We start from the raw sequence: 22674 nt of genomic DNA on the forward strand, positions 1-22674 counted from the left end.
TGCAGTGTGTGCACACCCAGCGAGATGTCTTACATAAGGGACCCAGGTCCCCCTCACGAGAACATGGAGTAAAAAAAAAGTGCGGGGCCGCGTCAGATGGCTCTTTGTCTCTGTTTCAAAACAACCTCCTTCCTCCACCACCCTCCCGTCCCTCTTCTTGGAACACATTCACTTCCATGCATATATTTATCCTTCACATGTGAAGTATGTTTTGTATTTGATTGCACGTGCGTCTGCGTTGCACATTCTCACATATATGTTGAGTTTCCAGCCGTACGCTGGTTCACAGCAGGTTGTACTCTCACTGCTAAATGTCGGCTAAAAGAGACTCTTGTTTCTAGCGGCAGGAAAACTGAATTAGATCTATATTCGGAGGAGTGTAAATCCAGTGCGAATATTGATTTCCATTTGCAATTCTGCATTTCTGTCAAGCGCCTGAAAGCAGAAAGCAAGGATCTCATACTCATATACACGAGGGAGGACATCAATCCCATCCACATGTGCTTAAAGAGGATTTTGACAATTGAAATGAATAAATCACCATTAAAACCAACTGCAATGCGACAAAATTTGGTGTTGACATTATTTTGTGGTCCTTCTCCTGCAAAAACATTAAAGATAATGTTATTTGCATCTGAATGGCAGAGCAATGGGAAATGACGCATCCTGATTCTATTCTTACTTGGTGGATGTATAGGTGAAAAAGCTTGCACACAATTTCTGTAGAGTTGCATTCGGAACATTACGAGTTTCCATTCTCGCCGTAGAGCACACCCGCAGATACATTCATTCACAGGAGGAGAGGGACTAATTAGTGAGGATTGCTGATGCAGTGTTCGGCTGAGAGAATGCCCTGCATGCTCTCCTACAGGCTCAGCGAACAGAAAATGTGCTTCACCTTACTTAACTGTGAATTCAGCTGAATGAGGTGAAACGCAGACGATCCATCTGCCCCTTCTCGCTGCGGCACAACTGCGACACAAAACCCCAGAGCAAGGTCACCTGGAGCGGCTGCAAATTACTGACACAGAGAAATTGAAGCGAGGCCATCGGGCGTGCAGCTGAAGGACGCCGCTGTCCTCAGGCTCACCCTTCATGATCCCATTTGAACTACAGCAGCTTCGCTTCAGTGCATTTATTGATGGGCTGATAGGGGGGGAACTTCTCGGCAGGGATGTTGATTTGCCCATTTTGTCCTCTGTTGTAATAAACACTAGGTCTGTAGTGCCTGTTGCTTCTTCACTGCATTTCCCTCGCTTGCTTAATGACACCCACTTCCCTTTGTGGCATTCGACTGTGTTGCTACATCAGGTTGTAGATCAGAGTCGATGTGAACAAAACCAAAACGCAGCCGGCTGATCCTAAAAGATTTGAGTCAGCCGTGCTGCAGCTGCTGCGTTTGTTTGACTCATTTACCACGAGTGTGTGGCAATACACTCATATGTAAACTGTGCATATACACAGCACACGTGTGGTCGCTCAGATCTTCAGACACTCTAACACCAGTCCACTTCTTCCCTCGTTTCCTCACTTGTAACTTACTCGTTCAAAACTGACATTTCAGGCTGCAGGAGTCACAAGTTCCACGTGTCCAAACTGCAATTGCTACATAACCAAAGCCTTTTGGCAGGAAGCTTCAACCCAAAGGTGGGTGTCTGTCAAGCAAAGCAGGTTTGGGCTTGTGTTTTGTAATAAAAAACAAAACTTGACAGCTGTGTTTTCTCAAAAGTCCACGTAGGCACATCCGAACTCTTGGATTCTCCACTTGTGGACGCATCTAAAGTTATTTTTAGATCATGTCTCTCCTCTCAGCACAAGCTCAAACCAAAACCAAGCGGCTTCATGAGAAAATTGCTTTATACTGAGATCATTACAATACCAACACAAGCATTGACTTGTTCATGAAACAGTCAAACTTGTGGTGAAGCTGATAACTGATTTGACGTCGAAGTCGCAGGTTATTGCTTAAAGCTTTACTCCCACAGTGACTCTTAAACTAATGCACTAATCTGTAATTCTGCATAAAGCTGACCACATTGAAAGACTGTATCAAATGTATCACCGTGTTATTCAGTCACCGTGTTCTTCAGTCTGACTGCGAGAACATTTTGTTCTCAAATGTTTGTCATGGCTCGGTCTCCACCACCCTGAGGTTACAACTGACGTAACACTCGCTGCCCGCAGTTTGTTTAGATAAGGGAAAATGGATAAAAATTTTGAAATTGAATAGTGTCGTCATGTTGGGAATGTGTGAAGTTTTAGGGTTCAATTGTCAAAGCTTGTTGTGTAAATGAAAGACCGAACTTTCATAGAAACCAACATTTATTTTACAGAAAGTTGAAGAACAGAAACTGTTGAATGCAAATGTGGTGTACAGTGTCATATTTCCCTTTTGTGTCAAAATAAATCCCAGAGTTGATGATATGGGGGGGGGGGGGAATATTATATAACAAAAATAGACAGAAACTTAGAAAAAAAATGTATTTTGAGAATCAGTCAATGAAGCTCCCACACATTAAAACACCAACAGACAGAATAAATAATATTACCTGGAATAAACAGAAGAACAATTCTTAAGAATTACCGCTCCGTGCTGCTCGATACACAGAAACTGCCCCCACAGGCTCATTTTACTTGTCAGTTATTGAAAAGATAGAGATTCATCTAAAGTGCAAAGAAAACGACTTGTGTATTTGAAGACCCCTCAATCCAAAGTTACCTGATCAGGAGCTTTTAGATGCTCAAATTTTTGATTTTGTCAGTCCACGGAAATTTAGCAAGAAGAAAACCCCCGACTGTTTTGCATTTCTGAAGAAAACAAATACACAATTTCAACATTCCCTGTTTGACTTGATTCTTTTTCTACCCAGAAAACATCCGCAAATTTTTTTGCACAATTCATTAACATGCAAAGTCATCATTTATCCATACAAGCTTTCACAGGGGACGTTGATATCGGATGCTGCTGACAAGCTTCCACTGACAAGACTGCTCCTCAACCAAATGTCCGAGCAGAAAGAAGGGGAAAGAGAGCGGAGCAGGGGTAGAGAGACAGGAGCAGGGAGGATTGTCTAGCCTGCGTCGACTTCTACATTCTGGAGACACGTTAGCCTTGTGACAGGCAAGCAGAGCCCTTCTGATTTTACAGAGAGAAGTGAGAGAACGACTATGTACAAGCCACGTTCCTCTAATTCTCTTTGGTCAGTCTATACTCTCTGTTCGAAGAACCCTCAAAGAATGATGCCGCGCTCAGTTAGCGCGAGCCATGAGCGTGTCTACGCCTAAGTAGTTGAGCATCGTCTGGACGAGCTCCGGAAGGTCGTAGTCGTGTTTCCAGCCCCAGTCTTTCCGCGCGTTGGAGTCGTCGAAGTTCATTGGCCAACTGTCAGCTGGAGAACAACAGAGAGACTATGTTAATTGAAATAATTTGGAACATGATGTGGATTTGAGTTTGTGACTCTTTCATAAACTTACACGCCAACAATGTTTAAGCACTGTTAAAAACTGAGCGATTTGTCAACAGTCTTTGCCCTAATGTTTCTGGTTTGACCAGTAACTTAATGGTTCTCATTTTAACTAACTTAAAACAGACAACGCTTTCAGTTAGTTGACTTGACTTGTGACCACTACATTATAAAAACAGATGCCTCAAGACAAACATGAGGGAAATTAAATCGAACTCAATGTGAATTTGGCCACAGTTTAGTTTCATAATCTCGTGTAACAAAATTGTAACAAAAGTGTAACAAAATTGACACGAGACGTACCGATTGCCTGTCTGACGTGGTCCACGTTATACGTGACCTCCAGCTCAGGCATCTGCTTCTGCAGCTCCTGGGCCAGCTCCTCGGGGCTGAAGCTCATGGCGTTGATGTTGTACGTCCTCATGCTCAGCGTGTCAGCCGGCGCCTCCATCACCCCCAGCGTGGCGCGGAGGCAGTCGTCGATGTACATCATGGGCAGCCTCGTGTCGGCCTTCAAGTTGCACTCAAACTTGCCGTTCTTGATCGCATCATGGAAAATCTGGACGGCGTAGTCTGGTCAGAGGGAGACGATAAACGTTACTGGACTAGTTCTGGAATACACCCTAGTGTAGCGCAGTTCAGAAGTGTTTGAGTTAATATTATCAAAGTTGTTCAGACAAGTGAAAATATGGAGACAGTGCAGTGCTCCCTGTTTGTCCGCAAGCCTAAAAATACTACAAGCCACGACAACTCTGCAACAAGTCAGTTACATAACAAACTTGTGACATGACAGGAATAGACATTCATTAAAATGGAGGCCTTGGCTCACCCGTTGTTCCACCACCAGGGACGGAGTCAGCAGAGATGATTCCTGGGTAGCGCAGGCAACGGAAATCCAGGCCGTAGCGGTGGTGGTAGTACTGAAACATAAAAACGAACCATTTACTCAGGAAACCTAATTCCGTGATAATTTTCCAATGCATCCAGGATACTGATTTGACTGTGGTATTGATCCGAGGCCTCACCTCTCCCATCAGCTCAGCATGAACCTTGGAGACGCCGTAGATGGTGCGGGGCCTCTGCACACAGAGATCTGGCGTAGGGTTCCGGGGTGAGGTGGGACCAAAGGCCCCGATGGTGCTGGGGACAAACAGACGCAGGCCGTGCTCCGCTGCGATGTCCAGGATGTTGTGAAGCCCTGAAAATACACAGACCCCCTTCAAATTAGCACATTGTGAAACCAGGACTAAAAACTAGAGAGAAAAGAAGTCACAATATCCCTCACCGGTGATGTTCACAGAACGGGCCAGGGCCACGTTAGCCTCCCCGACAGCGCTGAGGAGGGCGCTGTAGTGAAAGAGCCACGTGATGCGATTGTTCACCACGATTTCCCTCAGGTTCTTGTAGTCGAGGATGTCGGAGTAGATGAAGGGGCCTGAGGGCGACAGACACGACAGGAGGTTTTTATTAAATCAACTGTCTGATTCGTCTATTAGACGCATAAACAGAGTATTAACCAGCACAGGCATCAACTCGCAGAACTATGTGCCCAGGATGATTGCCAAGCGTCGGATCGGCTGCACATCTGTCTCTCATCATTACAATGAGTTTCTCTTTTTTGCAAAGTCACAGATAGAAATTCACCCACTTAATATATGAACGTTTGTTTCTTTCCCCATGTATTTTTGTTCACAGCTAAATCCACTACGTGTTCCCAGAGAGCTCATTGCTGCTGCCACTGGGAGGAGCACCATGTGGCACATATTGATTCGGGGAAAATTTTACAGCAGCATTTTTCAGGGAAATGTGACGTCCTCTTGAGCAAATATAATGAAAATCAATATGAACCCAAGAGGCCTCGGCGTGGCTGGTTCCTTATCTCGTGGTTTCAGACAGAGACATAAAAACACTGCTGTGTTTATAAAACCCCTTTAATCAACTCTTCCAAGTCCTGTTTTGCCACATACCTGAGATTTTCAAATGTCAGTGGCATTAGAACGTTGTACTACAAACAAAAGCCTGTGGCAAATAAATGGAAATTTAATCTGACATCCTTGAATTGGGAGGGACACATTTAAAACTTTCTCATGCATATCTGCGACAGATTACTTTCAGATGACAGATCAGATCAAACAGCTTCACTGCACAGTGTTTGGATTTGCTCACCGCTGTGGAAAACGCTGCTCGGAGGTTTTCTGATGTCAGACAGGATGACGTTGTTCTTTCCAAACCTCTTCCTGTGAAGAAGGAAAGTGTTATACAGCTTGAAATTGCATCAGAAAATGCTCGACAGTAGGTCAAGGGATTTGGATGTCTGGGAGGAAAATAGCTTGTTTTTTTTTTTACCTCAACAATTTGGCGAGTCCCACCCCGAGCTGACCGAGACCACCTGCATTAGTGGGAGAGAGAGAGACACACACACTGAGCATCATTACACATTAAGTCATCAGCGCTGGTTTCCAGGGAGACCGGATAAATGAGGAGAGTGGGCCATAAGAAAAGAGGTCACAGCACTTGACGCCTACACTTGTTTTTTTAAACTGGCATCACATTCTGCTTTCTATTCCAAATGCTGCTGCTCTCCGAGCCCCTGTGGAGCTAATGACTTCATTTCATAAAAACACATTTTAAATTACAGGGCAGTTAAAAAAAAAAAAAAATGCTGTCAGGCCTCTTTTTAAAAACCACTTTGCTTTTCAGCAAGTGTTTAGTAAACTCCTCAAAAAGCAGATGTTGCCTACCTGTAATGAGCACCTTGGGGTGGTCTGTTTCTGAGAAGGACACAGAGTGGAAGCTGGCGTCGGACGTCACCTGCCGAGGGGAGAAGCTGATGTTGCGCACGGCCACCGCCAGGGGCTGACAGCCGCACCCCGGGGTGCTGAGGGCCTGCTTGGCCACCCTGCTGAGGATTCTGATGACAGGCATGATGGTACCTGCAGGAGAGGAAAAAAAATGTGTTCAAGGTTCTGGGCTGAGGAATCCATAGGCCTCCGGGAAATCTGGAGCTTTTTTCCCCCCCTTATGTAATGTGGAAACAGCTGCACTGGTTTACTGAAAACCACTTTGGATGTAGATTTAAATGCATTTGACTGCCATGGTCTGTTGGCCTCTTTCTGCAACGTTTTTTTGGCCAAAGCATAAAGATCTGAGTGGAGAGAGTTTGGCTCCTCTCCAGACCTCAGGCGCCACGAGACAGGACCAGAGGGAAGAACTGGTGCTGAGGGAAACCATTCAATGCACAGGCATTTTACATTCATCGGCAGTGAAATGGTGAAATTAACAATCTCAAGAGGAGTAGAAAAAAATACCCCCCCCCCCCCCCCCCCCACCCCCCACACTTCCAAGATAATGTGTCAGCGGGGGAGACGCGGAGGCTTCAGTCACAATAGATGCAGTGGCTTTTGTCTCCAGCGCGTAGCAACACCAAACACTTCTCAGTCTGCTCAATGTTACAAAACTTTAAGTGGACATTGCGGCAAACTAACATTTCATCATGCAATGATTTTTTTTTTAATTGACGCATACACCAGACTTGGCGCATGCAGCACTTATAATCATATAACTCTATTTCCCACAGAAAATTACTTAAAGTTTCCTCTGAAGCAGGAAGAAAAAAAAACCCACTCTTTTTCTTAATGTCTTCGTCACTGAGCTGCTTCAACTTTTGCACCGAGCATCTAATTCACAAATGGACTTACCGTGTGTTGGCAGCTTCCAAAAAAAGGAAGGAGGAGAGTAACTGGAGTGTATTTATACTGCCCTGCCTTCACCGCGAACCAATCAGGAGGAGAGGGCGTACAGAGCCACTCAGCAGGCGATAGATGTCACTATCAGCTCCAGGAGCATAAGGAGGTTGGGATTCTTTTTCTTTTTTTTTGTATTTGGAGATGACTTATGTTTGGCCTTGGACTCCTTATAAGGACTTCTTATTTGGAGTCAGGAAAGCAGATCTTATGAAAACCATGTGTTCTTTTAAGAGATAACACAAATTACGCATTGACTGCAAACCTCATCCTTTCGTGCGTAAAAGCCCTGCGCCACGTCGGTTCCGGTCTGTGGCACTGACCCGTTGCTCTGGTCACCGCATGTGCAGATCAATGTTGTGCCAACACGGTGTTACGTCGGCCCCACGTAAGCCAATTGAGCTGAATGAGGAAGGAGGGGGGGGGGGGGGTCTCAGTTTAGAAACGCCCCCTGGTTTTTGCTGAGCCGGCGCGTCACGATGGATCTTCCGAGAATTGTGTATCATTTTGTAGCTTAACGACGCCTATCTCCATTTAGTTTTAGCGGCTGGACCACGTGGACTCCGGGGTGCTGATGGTGCGCACGCGTAAAAGGATGGTAAAAAAAAAATCTGAATGGCCGAGAAGAACCAGAGGATTTATTTGATTTATTTTAACACAGGGGCGTCTGGAGAACCAGACAAATGAAAGCAGGCCGGCGCGCGGGAGTGGAGCCTTCTTGGCACAGAACGGCACATTTAGATAAGCTTCTTAATATCGGCGAAGTGCTTCCTCTGGCCCAATAAGTGTTAATGTCTTATTTTAAAAGGATTTACTAATAATAATCCTGATAATAAAATACATTTCAACGAAATCCAATAAGAAGCAGCACGTGTCCATGACAGACAGAGTAAAGCCAGGCTGGCACAGATTGATGAATCCATTCATTTGAATCTATTTTCCCAACACGAGCGGACTAATCTGTGCAGTGTGAAGGTTGTAAATGTACTCACAGGAGTGAAAGCTGCCACAAAGAAAATCCTGAGTGTGGGGTCCTGATGCTGCTTCTTCCCGTGAGCGGCTCCTGAGCTTCTGACCCGATGCCGGTGTTATCTCGAGCCAGTGTTGCATCAGCTGCTTCTATATATCAGCGGCCCTCTGGTTACAGCGGAAGCCGGTTCTCCGCGGATTGGTAGAGACCCGGAGGTGCGGTCCTCCCTCTTAGACCACACCCCCCCACACACACACACACGTCTCAGCCTATGGTCTCAGCTCAGCAACAAGAGCATGGGCTTTACGTGATTTCTCCACAAGACTCACTCCGAGTTACGCCATGGAAACACAAGACTGTGATATACAATATAATATAATATAATATAATACATTATATAAAACAACATTTGATTACTTTCATTATAGTTTATTCTTACAATTACTTTCTAACGGTAGCCTATAATATCAGAAAATAATAAGTATTTATTTCTCCACAAAACTCACTCCAAGTTACGCCATGGAAACACAATACTGTGACGTATAATATAATATAAAACATTATGTAAAATAACTTCTGACTACTTTCATTACTTTAATCTTCCAATTACTCTCTAGTGGTTGCCTATAATGAAGTTTCTTCAGTAGCCAGAATACGAGTTTTACCAGATTTCTCCACAAAACTCACTCCAAGTTACGCCATAGAAACATAAGACTGTGATGACTGAGGATATATAATATAATATAATATAACAATACATTACATTATATAACATAACATAGCATCTGATTACTTTCATTAGAGTGTGTTCTTCCAGTTACTCTCTAATGGTAACCTATAACGTCAGAAAATAGTTAGTGATGGATATTAATTCCCTAAATGTGCCAGATTTTTTTTTCCTCCATCAATATCGATGGTAAACGAGTAAAAATGTTGAAAAAATGTATTTATCTCTTATATGAGGTGCTACATACCCCCCAGTCTCTAATAGAAGTATTCTAACACATTATACAAACTCCTGATCGCTACCAGATATATGAAAAAATCTATATCTATAAAGTATATGATAATCTGTAGTTGATAGAGGCCCTTAACATATAGTTCTGCAATTTCTCTCCTAAATAACCTAAACATCGGAGATCAGAAATCTTAATCATACACTTTCGGGCAAAATAAAACGTACACAATCACGAGTTACTTTTTGTAAAGTTGGGAGATTTGATCTGTGGGTTACAACATTTGGGAATCGTGTAGATAAATTGCACCACAGCGAAACAAGAGGAGCTTGACGTCCTCAAACACAAGATCAGGCACACGTACGAGGACTGCTTGAAACCCATGAGTTGTGTTTACAGCCACACGAGGCCTATACAAATACTGAGAAAAGTCGGGTCCACATGACAAACAAAAAGGGATTAACTCAACGCTGCCTTGTGATCTAACACTTTTAGAAACAGAGACCACTGTGGGTACAGGTCTGTGTGACCACCTGACACTACACAGCCTCTTCCATTTAAATGCGGCAGAACCCATTCACATTTACCAGTGGCCTCGCTGGAACGTGTGATGTGAGCAGGTACACACCCTCTGTTTGACTTTCAGGGTTTGTTTGCAGTAGATAGGGGGGGGCCAAGGGGGCTGCGGAATCTGTCTGAGCGGAGCGGGCGGAGGGTGGGCTTAAGGTCTGTGCTGGCGTGTGAGTGGTGGACCGGAGCACACCCCCTACGTCTGTCATGCACTTACTCAAAAACAAGTTAATCAGTAAACTGACACACTTTTAGCAAAAACAAAGGCAGGGTAACTTTGAGGAAAACTTGGATCGCATCCCATTTGTGAATGTCACAGTTATTTTTTTCCCTATGTAAATGAAATCCGATAACCCCAAAGTCCTCTACTCTCCATTTCCAGCCAGCGATAGAGGAAAATGACACCTCGTGAATCTGAGATGACTCTCACTCAATGGGCCAATTAAATGGGGATGTGGCACAAATCCTTAATTTCACTAACGCACTATAGGCCAGTGAAATGGGGAAATTAGATAAATCCTTACTTTCACTTAAATAAGGGTAAACATCTCTGTCAAGGTAAACACTGTTAAGTAAAGAAAGCCATTAAAGTGACAGATGCAAGAGTGATGGCTGAACGCACTGTAAACACTGCTGCCATCACATGCCTGCGTGGAGCAGCTGATCCCGGGGCTATTTATTCCTCAGCCGTCTCATCAGATCGTCACAGAGATGGGAACAGATTTTGTGAGGTGCTCAGTCCTTAGTGATGTGGAAAACAATGTTGACGAGAGCGGAGAGTTACCCAAAAGTCCAAAAGACCAAAACAATGACCAAAAAGACACTAAAATGTTATGTAAAGCTGAGGGGAAGTGATGTCATTCACAATAGTTATTGATCCAACTTTTATACAAAAATATCACTTATTTGAGTCAAAAACAAAAAACTGGAAAGTTTGAGTTCCACAAAATCTTCTGAGAACAAAATTTTACAAAAAAAAGTCTCAACAAATCAAACGTCTTTTGTGCTAGATTTTTTAATGGCTTGAAACTTAAATAAAAATATAAAATCAGAATTTGAACAATAATGTAATTTTACAGAGAAAAAAAAACAAATGTATATTTTGTAGTCTGATTTCACAGTAAGACATTGCACAAAAGTCGAAAAAGTACAACAATAACAACAACAGCAGGCAGAACTGTTATTTGTCAACAATGCTGATAACCTGTTAGAGTTTTGTTGACTTTTTGACGAAGCAACAATCGTTTTGAAGAGTAACACAAGACGTGAGTTTATAACAATAAATCACTGTTCTGTTCATTTGCACAAGAAGCATCCAGCATGTGTTTCTGGTTGAAGGGAACGTTATATAGTGCAGGCACGAAATATACATGTAAACATTCCCTTAACAAAGCAGAGCGGCGTAGTGTGAATATTACATTATTCTGGTAGCAAACATTGGAATTTTTCTAAAGATGGCAAGGAAGAGGATGAAAATACTGGCAAAACAAAAAGAATAAAGAGCAACGATGAAAACTGGATCAAATTTTACCCAAACATCGTCTTTTTCATCCTCGAGTTGACAGTTAAGTTGTATTTATAGTTTAAGGCCACAAAAAGCTTTTATCCATGGGCAGCACTGGGGCAGATGAACTTTGATGTCGCCATGCCAGCAGAATTTAGGTCAGATCCTTTTAAACATGTTTAGCTGCTTCTCTAATGACAGTGCAATTTAAGCTTGAGAACCAGCAACTGTGTTTCAGACCATGGGCTTTCGTAATGATGAGTTCGGGCTCGGTGAGAAAATTGTTACTTCGGATGCAGGAGTTGACACAGATGTGAACTTTCCCATGACACAGAATTCAAGTAACAGAGTTTGTGTTAAAATTAGCTGAAAATATTAGCATCTTTTCACACTTAATATGAAGACATCTACTGTCTTTGATAGCCTCTGCTGGTGAGCGCTATAACAGAAACGAATGCTAATTACAATCATTATAATTAGAGGATAATCATGTTTCCCATACTGAAGTTTAGTATATTGGCTTCACACATTGAATAATTGAAATGCTTTTCAGACAAAGTGCATTAGGTCTTTAAAACAGCATCTCACAGGACGCATACACATCTCCATGTGATCACCTTCATCAAGTCTCGCTGATAATCAGGCACGTGTTGTCGTAACCATGACAACAGTACCCTCCGTATCATCGTTTCCCACATTTTCCTCTCAAACATATTACAGTAGTTTACTATTATGCGTGATGAGATTGAAAACAATGGCATTTCAAAGCAAGGTGATATTATAGTTTTATGAGGTTTTATCAAATAAATCTTTCGATGTTATTAGTCTGTGTAAACTCAGTGTTCATGCTACTGGAATGTAAAAGTGATGATCTGACAAATGTACAACAATCAGGATATTTTGCTCAGCATCATATCAAACAAGAGTCTCATTGTAAAGCACAGTAGGCATAGACCCTTCCTACGCTTATTATGTCATCTGAACGTGTAGCAGTCACATGCTGCTTTACAGCAACCTATATGTTGCCATAGTTACTCTGCAGTGCTTCAGCTGCATGTACATTCAACAGGATGGTTAGAAGAAAAATGTGCAGCCTGATGTAAGTGAACCTCTCATACTGTCCTTCCAATGCCCCCGTATCTCTTTCCTCGACAAGATACGTAAATGCCCATGAACAGTCAGGAGTCTGACGTGTAGGTTTCGGGATTAAAAGGCCTCACTCACTCAAGATATCTGTGTGTGTGAATGAAAGTCAGTGAAGCTGCTTTCAGACATACACTGAATCTCCGAAGAAGAGCAAATGTCCGAGTCAGATGCTCCTCACATTTTCTCCTAACAACTTTTCCTACCAGCCCGCAAGCAAAATACAGCAGGAAGATGTCTGGAGAATTTGAGTGGATGTTTTAATGTATTTTCTAGCAAGCAACGGACACGAAACTAAATTAGAAACAAAGTCGTAGTTCTAGAAAATGTCAATTTGGAAAGACAACTTTTCCTGACCCAATGTTCCAGACATTCTCTAGAATTACAAATTACAGGAGTTCACCTAGTGGAGTCATAGGGTCAATTTCACTTCCCTTTTTCATGTGGTCAGGGGAAAAAAAAGTAAAAACAATCAGCACAAGAAGCCTAAAACCAGACTGAATCACATCTGCTTTTATATTTGTATATATTTTTTACATTTTCTACCTCCCGCAGTCTCTGTCACACTCACTATGGTGTTTGAAGGAGAGGATCTTCAGTTTCCAGCTGGGCAAGCTGCCTGCGGAGGCTGTTTACTTTGTTCTGTAGCTCCTTGTTGTATTCAATTATATGAACCATTTCTTCGTAGGCTTCGTCCAAACACTTGGGGGAGCGGTTCCAGCGAAGGAACACACCTACGGAGAGAGGAGGAGAGCACTGCTGGTAATCATGACACACACCATTATTCCATAGAAGCGGTTTCGCTCATTTCTGTTGTGTAAATGACGCCCAACCCACACAATGGATGTGTGCAGTACATGTAGGAGATAAATACGGAGCAAAAACATTACATTAAATTGGTTATTTCCCAGAAAATAGCATGAAGTCATCCGACACACTATTTTGTTAGACTGGAAAGAGGAGTGACTGCAGAGATGTGCTGAATGACAGAAATGCACAACACTGCGTCACAATAATAGCAGGTGGCTCAAATGACCCTGAACACTGAGGACTGAGCCAGGAAAATGAAACACTTGCAGATAAAATGTTTTCACTGAGGCATGGATGTCTTCTTATCTCACCTATTATTGAAATCTCAATTACTTGGTTATATTGTTTACCGATGTGTGCAAATCTGTGAACAGTGTCTCTTCAGATCACAGAGAAACTCGATGGGCATTTTCCGCGGATACATACCTCCGCCAAATCTAACGCCCTTTCTCGCCATGTCAAAAAACGTGTTTCCCTTTAATTATCTAGACTGTGGCCGCCCGCCATATTGTAATTTGCCCTGCCACAGTTTCATAATGAACCAAACAATCTTGTACACTTCTCATAATAACATAATGGATCTCTAACCTAACTCCCATGACTGCATTGTATAGCTGTGAGCAACGCAATTTGCTGTGTGCTCGCTCTAATCCATAACGTTTTAACCGTCCATGCAAACAGTCAGACCTCATAGTTTCAACTGCAGTTGTGCGCATACTGGCGAGTGGCATGCAATGCCGTTCTCTCAAGAACTTGTCTTTCATTCTTTATTCTGTATATCTGTCACATGCACCCCCGCTACCTGCATAAATTGAATGAATTCTGCGGGAAATGCTGCAGAGAAAGTTAAACTAAACTCCATTTATTCGGATCCCTACCCAAATTCAATGAGTTCTTTCCTGACCCAAACTTCATCCTTCCACCAAGTTTTGTCATTATCCTTCTAGAGGTTTTTGTGTAATCCTGCAGGCAGACACACAAAATTGAAATATAACCACCTTGGCCGAAGTAATAAAAAAGAAACATCATATACAGCAAAGTTTAATTATGAACAATGACTATTATTAAAATAGCCATTATTAATTAATAACCAATTATCCAGCTCTAATATTTGGCTCCTCTGTATTTTGCACCGGCAAATTCGAAATGACAGGTTCGATTTCAGGTCAGTTGGTGCATCTGGCACAAATATCATCACATGAGGGAGGGAGCTGGGGGAGGGAGTGTCTCTGTATGACAGTTTTTACTGGCAGGGTTTCACAATTAATAATCACCCAAGTTCCCCATTAACAGATAATTTCTTTCTTAATAGGAGCAAATGCGACAACGACTTATATATGTCAGAGTTATATATATTTTCTGTATTCCTGGGGGAGATCTACGTAGTTGGTGAAGAGGAGTGCCCTAAGTGCAGCATAGACATTTCAGGAAATATATGTGGCTTGAATTCTAGTATTTTTTTGTAAACACCATCAAACCCTCATCCGTGTCAACAGGAAGAGGTTTTAACTTCCATTGGAGTCTTTTAAGTTGATCCAGGAGAGAGTTTTATTCTGCTTCATTCTGCTTCAGTGCATCGCTCTCTATGAAAGCGCTGTGTTAGCAGCTTTTCTGTTGCACTCATGCGCTTCAGTCAGCTTTCCTACGTTCCACATCATATAGAATGAGGGTGTGACTCCACGGCTTTAGGGCAGGAAAGGGGCCCCTGACACAGAAACGTCTGAACCCAATGACCCACCAATGTGTTTACGCCTAACCCCACTCCCGACTTTTTTCCTGTATGCTTTCAGCTGACATGAGCTTCAAAATCTCCAGCATCAACTTTTTTGTTTACTGTCACAAAATCCTTAATAATTGAAATAAACTAATCTAAACAATTCCCGATTTCTTATTCCACCGTCATTAACGTTGCGCTTGGTTTGGAATGTGCAGGGAAAACCTCCCCCGCCGGCTCATTCCAAACCGAGCTGCAAGAAATATCATGTCGAAAGCAATGATATGAACTAATTTGTACTTATTTTATATGTTTGCTGAATTTTTAAATGGTGAAAATTTGTTATTTATTTATATATAAAGGTGGTAAATAAGTGTCAAATGTAAGAATGCATTATGTGAGAATGTTACAAACAAGTTTAAAATGGGCCACAGGACTATGATTAGTGTGCATTTGACTAAACTGAACAAGTGACCCACCACCACCGTCTCTTTCCAGCTCAGGTGTCAGTGAGGAAACCTTCTGTGCAACCTACAATAAAAAAAAAGGTCACATGAGCCAAACGGACCACATGGAGAGCTTCACCTCTTCGTGTCACACGGTCACTGTCACATACTGTGTTGTTTATTACATCTCAGGTGGTTTCTTGTTGCAAATGTTTAAAATTTCCATTTGAAATAAAAACGTATTAATGTCTCTGAGTCTTTATGTTACTTTGCTGATCAACTTCTAATGCACACTGTATTTACTGGTAACACTGATGCAGCGTCATTAAGTTTATCACTGGTGCAAATGGTGAAATGAATGCTGCCCCCGTCTGGTCAGAGCTCAGAATGTCTGAGCAAAGATGTAATCACAGATGTGACGACCAAAGCAGTTTTCCCTCCCATTAATACTGACAGTGAGTGTCAGTTGCTGACTTATTTAGACTTGGTTTCAGGTTTGAGCCTGTCTTCAGTACAAGCTTAAGCTCAAAGCACGAATCTAACCCTCAATGTCAGGAGAAGTATTGTGTCATGGTGTAAACAAAACAAAATAAAATAAAGGGACTACTGACACACTCCCCATGTGGCCATGTAAACACAACACATGCAAGCTACAGCAGATCAGCACTGAGGCCCAGCCAGAGCAAACATATTTAGAAAATAGGTTAAAATACACATTTGAATACAGCATTGGAATAGAAGTGATTTAAAAAAATGTCGACTTCCCAAATTTGTTCCAACAGACCTAATCTTCTTTTTTCCCCCACTTCATTGTTGCTGCTAAAACCTGTGGTTAAGGTGGCATTTGTACTTATTGCATGTCCTTTGAATCTTACCTTCCCATAGCAGCAGGCTCTGAGGGGCCACAGAGGGCCAGATCACCAGACTGTTGGCTTCATAGAGCGGGTAGGTAAGACGCTCCAGCTCCTGGGGCCGATTCACCCATGACCAAAGGGACACCGTCTTCTCAGGCAGAGACAGTTTGGCTCTAAGAAAGAGTTTTGTTGTTAGGTTGACCAATAATAATGGAAATGGTTGCCTACAGTTTATAACAGTGAGTTGAAACCAGTCGAAACACAGATCGGAGTATGAATATAGAAAACCAACGTGAAACAAAATCAATAGCATATGGCTGACATGTAGCAGCTTCAGTAAACTTCAGACTCACCTTTCGGCTGCACTGTTTCCCAGGAAAGTACCAAACTGAGAAGCATAGGAGTGTTCGAAGAGCAGCACCAGGAAACTCTCGCTGAATTCAAAGGAGCAGGGAAACTGGCGAAGGATCTGCCACACACAGTCCAAGAAGAGCAGGAAGACAGGCGCCTCTTGGCGGGACTTGTTGTTGGAGTAGGCCGACTGGGCACAGCGCTGCCGGAACGGGTGACCCGCCTGGTGGTCATACAGGTGAGAGGGATTATAGGAAGAAATGCAGAGACCATAAGGATTCCTACTTGACTGATCCCCATACCTATTTTTATTAATATTACACCTATTAATTTGAGCTTTTGTGAAGCAGGGTGCTCAAAATTGGACAAAAATTACTCATTACTCATCCTAAGCAAACACAGATATTCATCATGAGGGTAAACCAATACAATGATAAACACAACTAATTATATTGTACACAGTGACAAAAAGAATGTGAACCCTGTATAATTACTTGGTTCTCTGAATTAATAAGTCAAAGTGAAAGCTGACATTTTTAAAAACAGTTTTGTAAGCATTTATATCTTTATGGATATCAACAATTCTTAAATGAAAGATCATAAGCCTTAATGAGAAATTTAAACTGAAATTAAGATAATAGGATTATAAATATGTAATTTAAAAGATCTAGATTCTTTTCAAAAAGAGTCAGGTAGACCATCCAATCATTTCATCTGGGAAGAATAAAATAATTGGATGAGCTTTTTACAGCCCTGCGGCTTCCACAGAGGACTGATATATCTCTCTACGATGTCAGAGATTTTCAATTACCCATTGTTATGGAAGCCTAAAAGGATTTCAAAGAATATAACAAAAGATTGTTCTGCCTTGAACCACAAGCTGGAGGGGGTTTCGAGAAGCTGCATGTTTAACATAACGACTCACAACAAAGATACAGATCCACAGTTAAAATACCTGAAACATCCCATTAGTGAGTTAGAAGTCAGTTAGTTAGTTAGAACTGAAGAAGCCTTTTGGATGAGAGGTGAAACATCTTCAAGAAACACAAGCAAGTCCACTTGCTCATGTACACTTTGTACACAACTCCTAAAGATACCTGGATGACAGAGAATCTTCACAGATATACCCTTGAGTGCAGTACATTCAAGTTCAGAGAATCTCACCTGGAGCCACTCTCGCTCCACCAGGGCCTGGAAGCCTCTGATGGTCCTGCAGGCTGGATCGAGGATGATCTGAGCCAAGGAAGTCACCTGCAGAGTCGAGTCTGTCCCTTCTGTACCATGAACGAGCACTGATGCTCCCTCTCTAAAAAAACAAACACAGTACAGTTTCTCACTGTGTTACTTGCTATTCTAGTATTTTAAGTAAGCAACACAAAGGGCTGCTCTTGTTCAGCAGGTTCAAGAGCAGCTGAATAGTCAAAATATCACTTGCTATTTACTGGTCCAGGACTAGAATAACAAACAAATCAAACTTAGTTTTCTGACCTGTCAATACACTGAGCAGCCAGACAAGCAGTGGTGAGGATCTCCTTGACATGAGTCTGCCAGCTGGAAGCCTCCAGTTTGCTTAACCAGCGGTCCATGCTGTGTGACTGGTCGTTACATGCTTCTACCAGCTTTATCAGACCCTCCTGGAGGACATTAGCCCTGGAAATGACAGAGGTGTCAAATAACTTAAAGAGATGTCTGAAATGTACAATCATCCAAAAATCTGAAAACAGTTGCTTAAAGAAGTCAGAGAAAAGACGAGTTACTATTCAATGGCACACCTTTCAATGGTCTTGTGGATCCTCCTCCACTGGGGGTAGTTACCCTCAGACTCAAACCCTCCGCCTCGAGCTTTGGCCTGCTGAGCAATATTGATGGTGCGCGTGTCAATGATGTAGCCCCGTTTTCCGGGCCGCAGAGTGGCGTTGATCAGCTTTTCGTCTTCCTTACACCGTCGTCCATTGGTTCCAGTCAGAGGCTGTCCTGCCCGCATCATCACCTGAGAGTGGAAGCGATTTGAGGTACAGGCAGCCGTCAAACAAATGAGATCCCCAAAAAATATTCAGCAACAGAAACAGTCAGAATCACATGAAGTCAATTTCCTTGTGCTTACCATGCCGTTCTTTTTATGGTAATAGCTAAGGACAGGAAAGCGGCCACTGTGACGAAAGGTTGCTACTTTTCTTAGTGTGTCGTCATCGATGTCTTTGGGCACCGCCACTAGAGGGGGATATGTCTGGCACACGGTAAAGTCCTTGTTGACTTCACTCAACCGCCACTCATCAGTCTGATAGAGGGATGTGTGGAAGAATAACAGACAGGTATTGAGCTAGTAAAACAGAGTTCTGGGACAGTGAAATGTGAAAGCTTCTGTCACAATGCATGAACATACCATAGACTCCAAATCTTTGAAGGCATTCTGTGGAAGGAAAGACTTCCAGCCATCTTCTATGACCTCAAACATGGGCCGGTAAAAGAAAGGGTACATCAGGGATGGGGAATCAAGTGTGGACAGGGCCTAGAGATGTAGAGAGTAAAGATATCACATTGGTTAAAACACATTTTAAACCAGCCCAATCTTTCTAACATTAACGGTGAACAGTTACACATCTGTGCTGCCTAGTGTGTTTACCTCAATGGAGCTGGAGACGTTGAGACACTCCTCCATACCAGGGATGTCCAACTGGATCACCCTCAGGTCTTTGCATTTGACAATAATGCTTCCGAGAGACCCCACAAATCTGAAAGTGAAGATTAGGTTTCAATGAGTGAGCACAAGGACATCAATATCAAAAGAGAGACAGAGAGGCTCAGTGTTTTCTCAAAGCAAACGTTCCCCTGTGTGAAATACGCACACTCTCCACATTCCGTGCATACTCGTTCTAGCCTCACGCAGATGCCAACAGTTCCATTCATACTAATGAGGGTCCGCATCGGTCTGGCATTCCAAGCATGTTTACCTGATCCCACATTCCCTTCACATATTGCAGCTGAAGCATGTGCAGTTGACACATACAGTCAGTGCGATCACAAATTTGGGGCTGCAGCCAGACGTGTCCCTACTGGACATGGGTGGATGACAACATTTACATCACTAGGACCATAGCTGACCAAACTGGCCGAGACGGAAACTATCAATTGGCCTTTCGGGGTTCACTCCTGTAATATTAAACAGACTTTGATTATCAAGTAAATTTGTCTTGTAAAACAAACCATATAATGTCATGTCTTGACAAAATGTATAACCAGAGGAGTCCAGTAGTGTAAAGAGTTGTCTAAATAGGACAGTGCATTGCATGTTGCTGGAATTTTTTTTAACAGACAACACTTAATGCTCAGTGTGGTTTACATCTCGCCACCCTCCTCCACCACACACGATCATGCGTCAGCTTGTGGAAATCACTGAAGTGAAAGCTCAGATTCAAACTTCCTGTCACCACAGTTTCAGAGCCTCTATTCGCTGTAAAACTTTGAGCAATAAAGACAAACTATAGTAGCGGTGAGTCACTCAGAGCTGGTGCATGCAAGAACAAGAGATGGCCTGAAATGTGTCTCACGATGCCATCATTCACTGTACATCTCATTTTTAATAGTCAGTATCTTCTGGAGCAACTAATGTAGCTTCAGTTTGACATTGACAGTGTCTGGAAACGGTTTTTGAAAGACATCAGTGTGAAACAGAAGCCCATCACCTCTTCTCTGTGGAGTCTATGTTGGAGTGGAGCAGCCACAGCTCCTCCGTGTTGTCCTGTCTGGAGGAGAGGATGAGGTGGTGACCAGTGAGACACAGGGTCCCCTCCACGGTGGGCAGGAAGGGCCGGTGCAGGACCACCCCGTCCACCCTGGGTGTTTTTATCAGCTCTGCGAACTCCATGACCTGAGGAAGGAGACTGACGCATTAGCACGACGCCACTAGCCGCTAGCCACTTAGCTGAGGTCACTGCTGCTAACACAGAACGGCACACGTCCTACCGAGCTGCCTTTTCACACAAAGACACGGTGTGAGTCGATGTCAACTCGAATTAAACCAAAAATATAAAGTCCGTCCGCTAGCCACAGTTAGCTTGACCCAGGAAATTAAGTGGCTAACGTTAGCTAGCAAGCTAACCCTGACAGAACGCGTAACAAATTATCCGCAGCAACAGTCTATGTCATTTAGAAAAATGTGTCAAAATGTTAACACCACGCGCGGAGGAAATGCGCAGCACATATATGTAAGTTTTTACATGATGCTAAAACGATCCATTGAGAATTTACCCGATGAGCTTTCCGTTTGTTGTGGTTGTCGGGCGAGGCTGGTACGTTCACAAAAACATGCCGACTGGAAACAACTGACGTGAAGTTTGGCTCCGGACAATTTGTTAACAAATGGAGAAAACGATACTGTAACACCGTATTATGTGTGTTTTGTTAATTTAAATCAAATAAGCGTATAGTTGTTATTAACAGTGGGACAGAAGACGTGAAGATGCGATATGAATGTTTATAAATATGGTGTCCCATCTCCTACAATTGTTATTTTAAATTTTTTGAATCAATCTTACAGATGCCATTATTTCACACACACCTTGACCTGTTTTTTAAAGAAGTGATGTGCTTTATTAAATCTCATCCATCGCCTGCTGTATGAAACCTGTTTGTGCCACTAGGTGGTCACATTGGACCATTTTTGAGTCGCTCGACTGCAGGGACCTGTTGTTCAAATCCAATATCACCTTGATTTCTTGTGTGGAGGATACATTCTGCATGGTCGTGAGAAATAGATGCTTGTGTCGGTCAGGTCAAAAGACAGTGTGGGAGTTCTTGTTACAATACACAACATTTCAGAGGGGGTTCGAGGGGTAAGCAGGATTCAACCCGGTGATGGAGGATTGTTATTTAGTTAGTTGTTTTGTTATTTTGGGCCTAAAATGCACTTTCCTGCTTTATAAACATTGACTGAATAATCAAGGGGAATAGAAAGCAAATAGAGAATATACGTAAAAAGATTGCATTATAGCTTGAATCCCTTATAATAGCATTTGGGTTTATTCTTAAAAATGTGGGTGCAGTATGGGGAAAAGCTGTTGGGGACAGGGAGGAGGCCTGCTCGCTAAGCACATGATAAGAAAAGGAAGAGCAAATGGCTTGGAGGAGGCTATAGCGTTCCTGTCTGTATTAAACACATCTTTGTCAAGACTATGTGTGTGTGTGTGTGTGTGTGTGTGTGTGTCTGTGTGTCTGTGTGTGATGTATTGCATATCAGCACAGTTTTTGCTTCACTTGCAGCCTGTCTGGACTTCACAATAGATGGTTTGCTCCGGGCCCCTCCGGCTCCAGCCCCACGTCACCGGGAGACAACAGACGCTCAATTGAATGTGAAACCCAGTGTTGCTTTACAAACCAAATAACTGCCCTTCTTCTCAGAAAAATCTGCTTTGCTGTGGCTTTTTTTTTTGTTTGAAAGAATATGAGGGGATACAAAAAAATGGCTTTCAAAGCAGATATTCACTTCACAGCCCAACGCGGGAAATGATAAAGTTACCTCACGCCCATGTTTTATTTAACAGGATGCTGAGACAAATGTGTCACTGCTGGTGAAGATGAGTTCCTTTCTTATTTCTGCTATAAAAGTTTCAGCAGTGAAATGGTAACTTTTATGGCAGCAGTTGAATATTTAAAGAGATACAACTTTGTTCTCTGTCTTGGAGGAATTCAGGGCAAAATATAAATCTTGTCAGACACAAACCTTGGTTTATTGGCAACCAGTCATCTGTCAATCTGTACTCGCCCACTTGCCTCACATCATAGATCCAACTTTGACTTTTACAGACAAGTTCATGATATTTCTGGTAAATCTTATTGTGTGTACCCAAACCTACACCATTACTCACTAACATTTCATCCAATCTCCAATAAATCCAACATCTCATCCATGATTCATTCCCTGCCTTGAACGTCCTGCTCTGAATTCTTGTTGAATTCCCATTTATATGTGGTTTTATGTTTTATTTTGGGCATGTCCAGTGAATCAGAGCAGCCTGTCACGACAGATAATGATGACTCCAGCGTGGGTGCAGAGTCTCATACCGAATTTGCCATATAAACTTTTTGATTGCACCTTGACGTTGGTTTGCCATTCGCCAATAAACCAAACACAACTTTTTGATTCCAATACT

The 22674-nt window shown here is 42.6% G+C and overlaps 2 protein-coding genes across 3 annotated transcripts; both read right to left on the reverse strand.

Annotated features, from left to right (window-relative positions):
- Nucleotides 1–2887: 2887 nt before the first annotated feature.
- On the reverse strand, nucleotides 2888–8344 carry tdh (L-threonine dehydrogenase). Of its 2 annotated transcripts, none has more exons than XM_034579725.1 (9): nucleotides 7163–7302; nucleotides 6206–6397; nucleotides 5811–5853; nucleotides 5631–5701; nucleotides 4750–4899; nucleotides 4490–4662; nucleotides 4294–4384; nucleotides 3768–4037; nucleotides 2888–3389 (listed from the first exon to the last, which is right to left on the reverse strand). In XM_034579725.1, the coding sequence occupies exons 2-9, from the start codon at nucleotides 6387–6389 to the stop codon at nucleotides 3250–3252; spliced, it is 1122 nt and encodes a 373-aa protein (XP_034435616.1). In that variant the 5' UTR covers nucleotides 6390–6397; nucleotides 7163–7302; the 3' UTR covers nucleotides 2888–3249. The 2 variants fall into 2 exon arrangements, with proteins under 2 accessions (XP_034435616.1, XP_034435614.1); XM_034579723.1 differs by lacking the exon at nucleotides 7163–7302 and adding an exon at nucleotides 8200–8344 and having other exon boundaries at nucleotides 2890–3389.
- Nucleotides 8345–11032: 2688 nt separating this feature from the next.
- mtmr9 (myotubularin related protein 9) lies at nucleotides 11033–20839 on the reverse strand. Its single transcript, XM_034579722.1, has 11 exons — nucleotides 20774–20839; nucleotides 20209–20393; nucleotides 19149–19257; nucleotides 18909–19034; nucleotides 18630–18803; nucleotides 18298–18515; nucleotides 18014–18175; nucleotides 17690–17831; nucleotides 16528–16748; nucleotides 16196–16347; nucleotides 11033–13084 (listed from the first exon to the last, which is right to left on the reverse strand). The coding sequence occupies exons 2-11, from the start codon at nucleotides 20388–20390 to the stop codon at nucleotides 12921–12923; spliced, it is 1650 nt and encodes a 549-aa protein (XP_034435613.1). The 5' UTR covers nucleotides 20391–20393; nucleotides 20774–20839; the 3' UTR covers nucleotides 11033–12920.
- Between the last annotated feature and the right edge of the window lie 1835 nt (nucleotides 20840–22674).

This window comes from Hippoglossus hippoglossus, chromosome 24, assembly GCF_009819705.1.
Source record: "Hippoglossus hippoglossus isolate fHipHip1 chromosome 24, fHipHip1.pri, whole genome shotgun sequence".
Taxonomy (NCBI): Eukaryota; Metazoa; Chordata; class Actinopteri; order Pleuronectiformes; family Pleuronectidae; genus Hippoglossus; species Hippoglossus hippoglossus.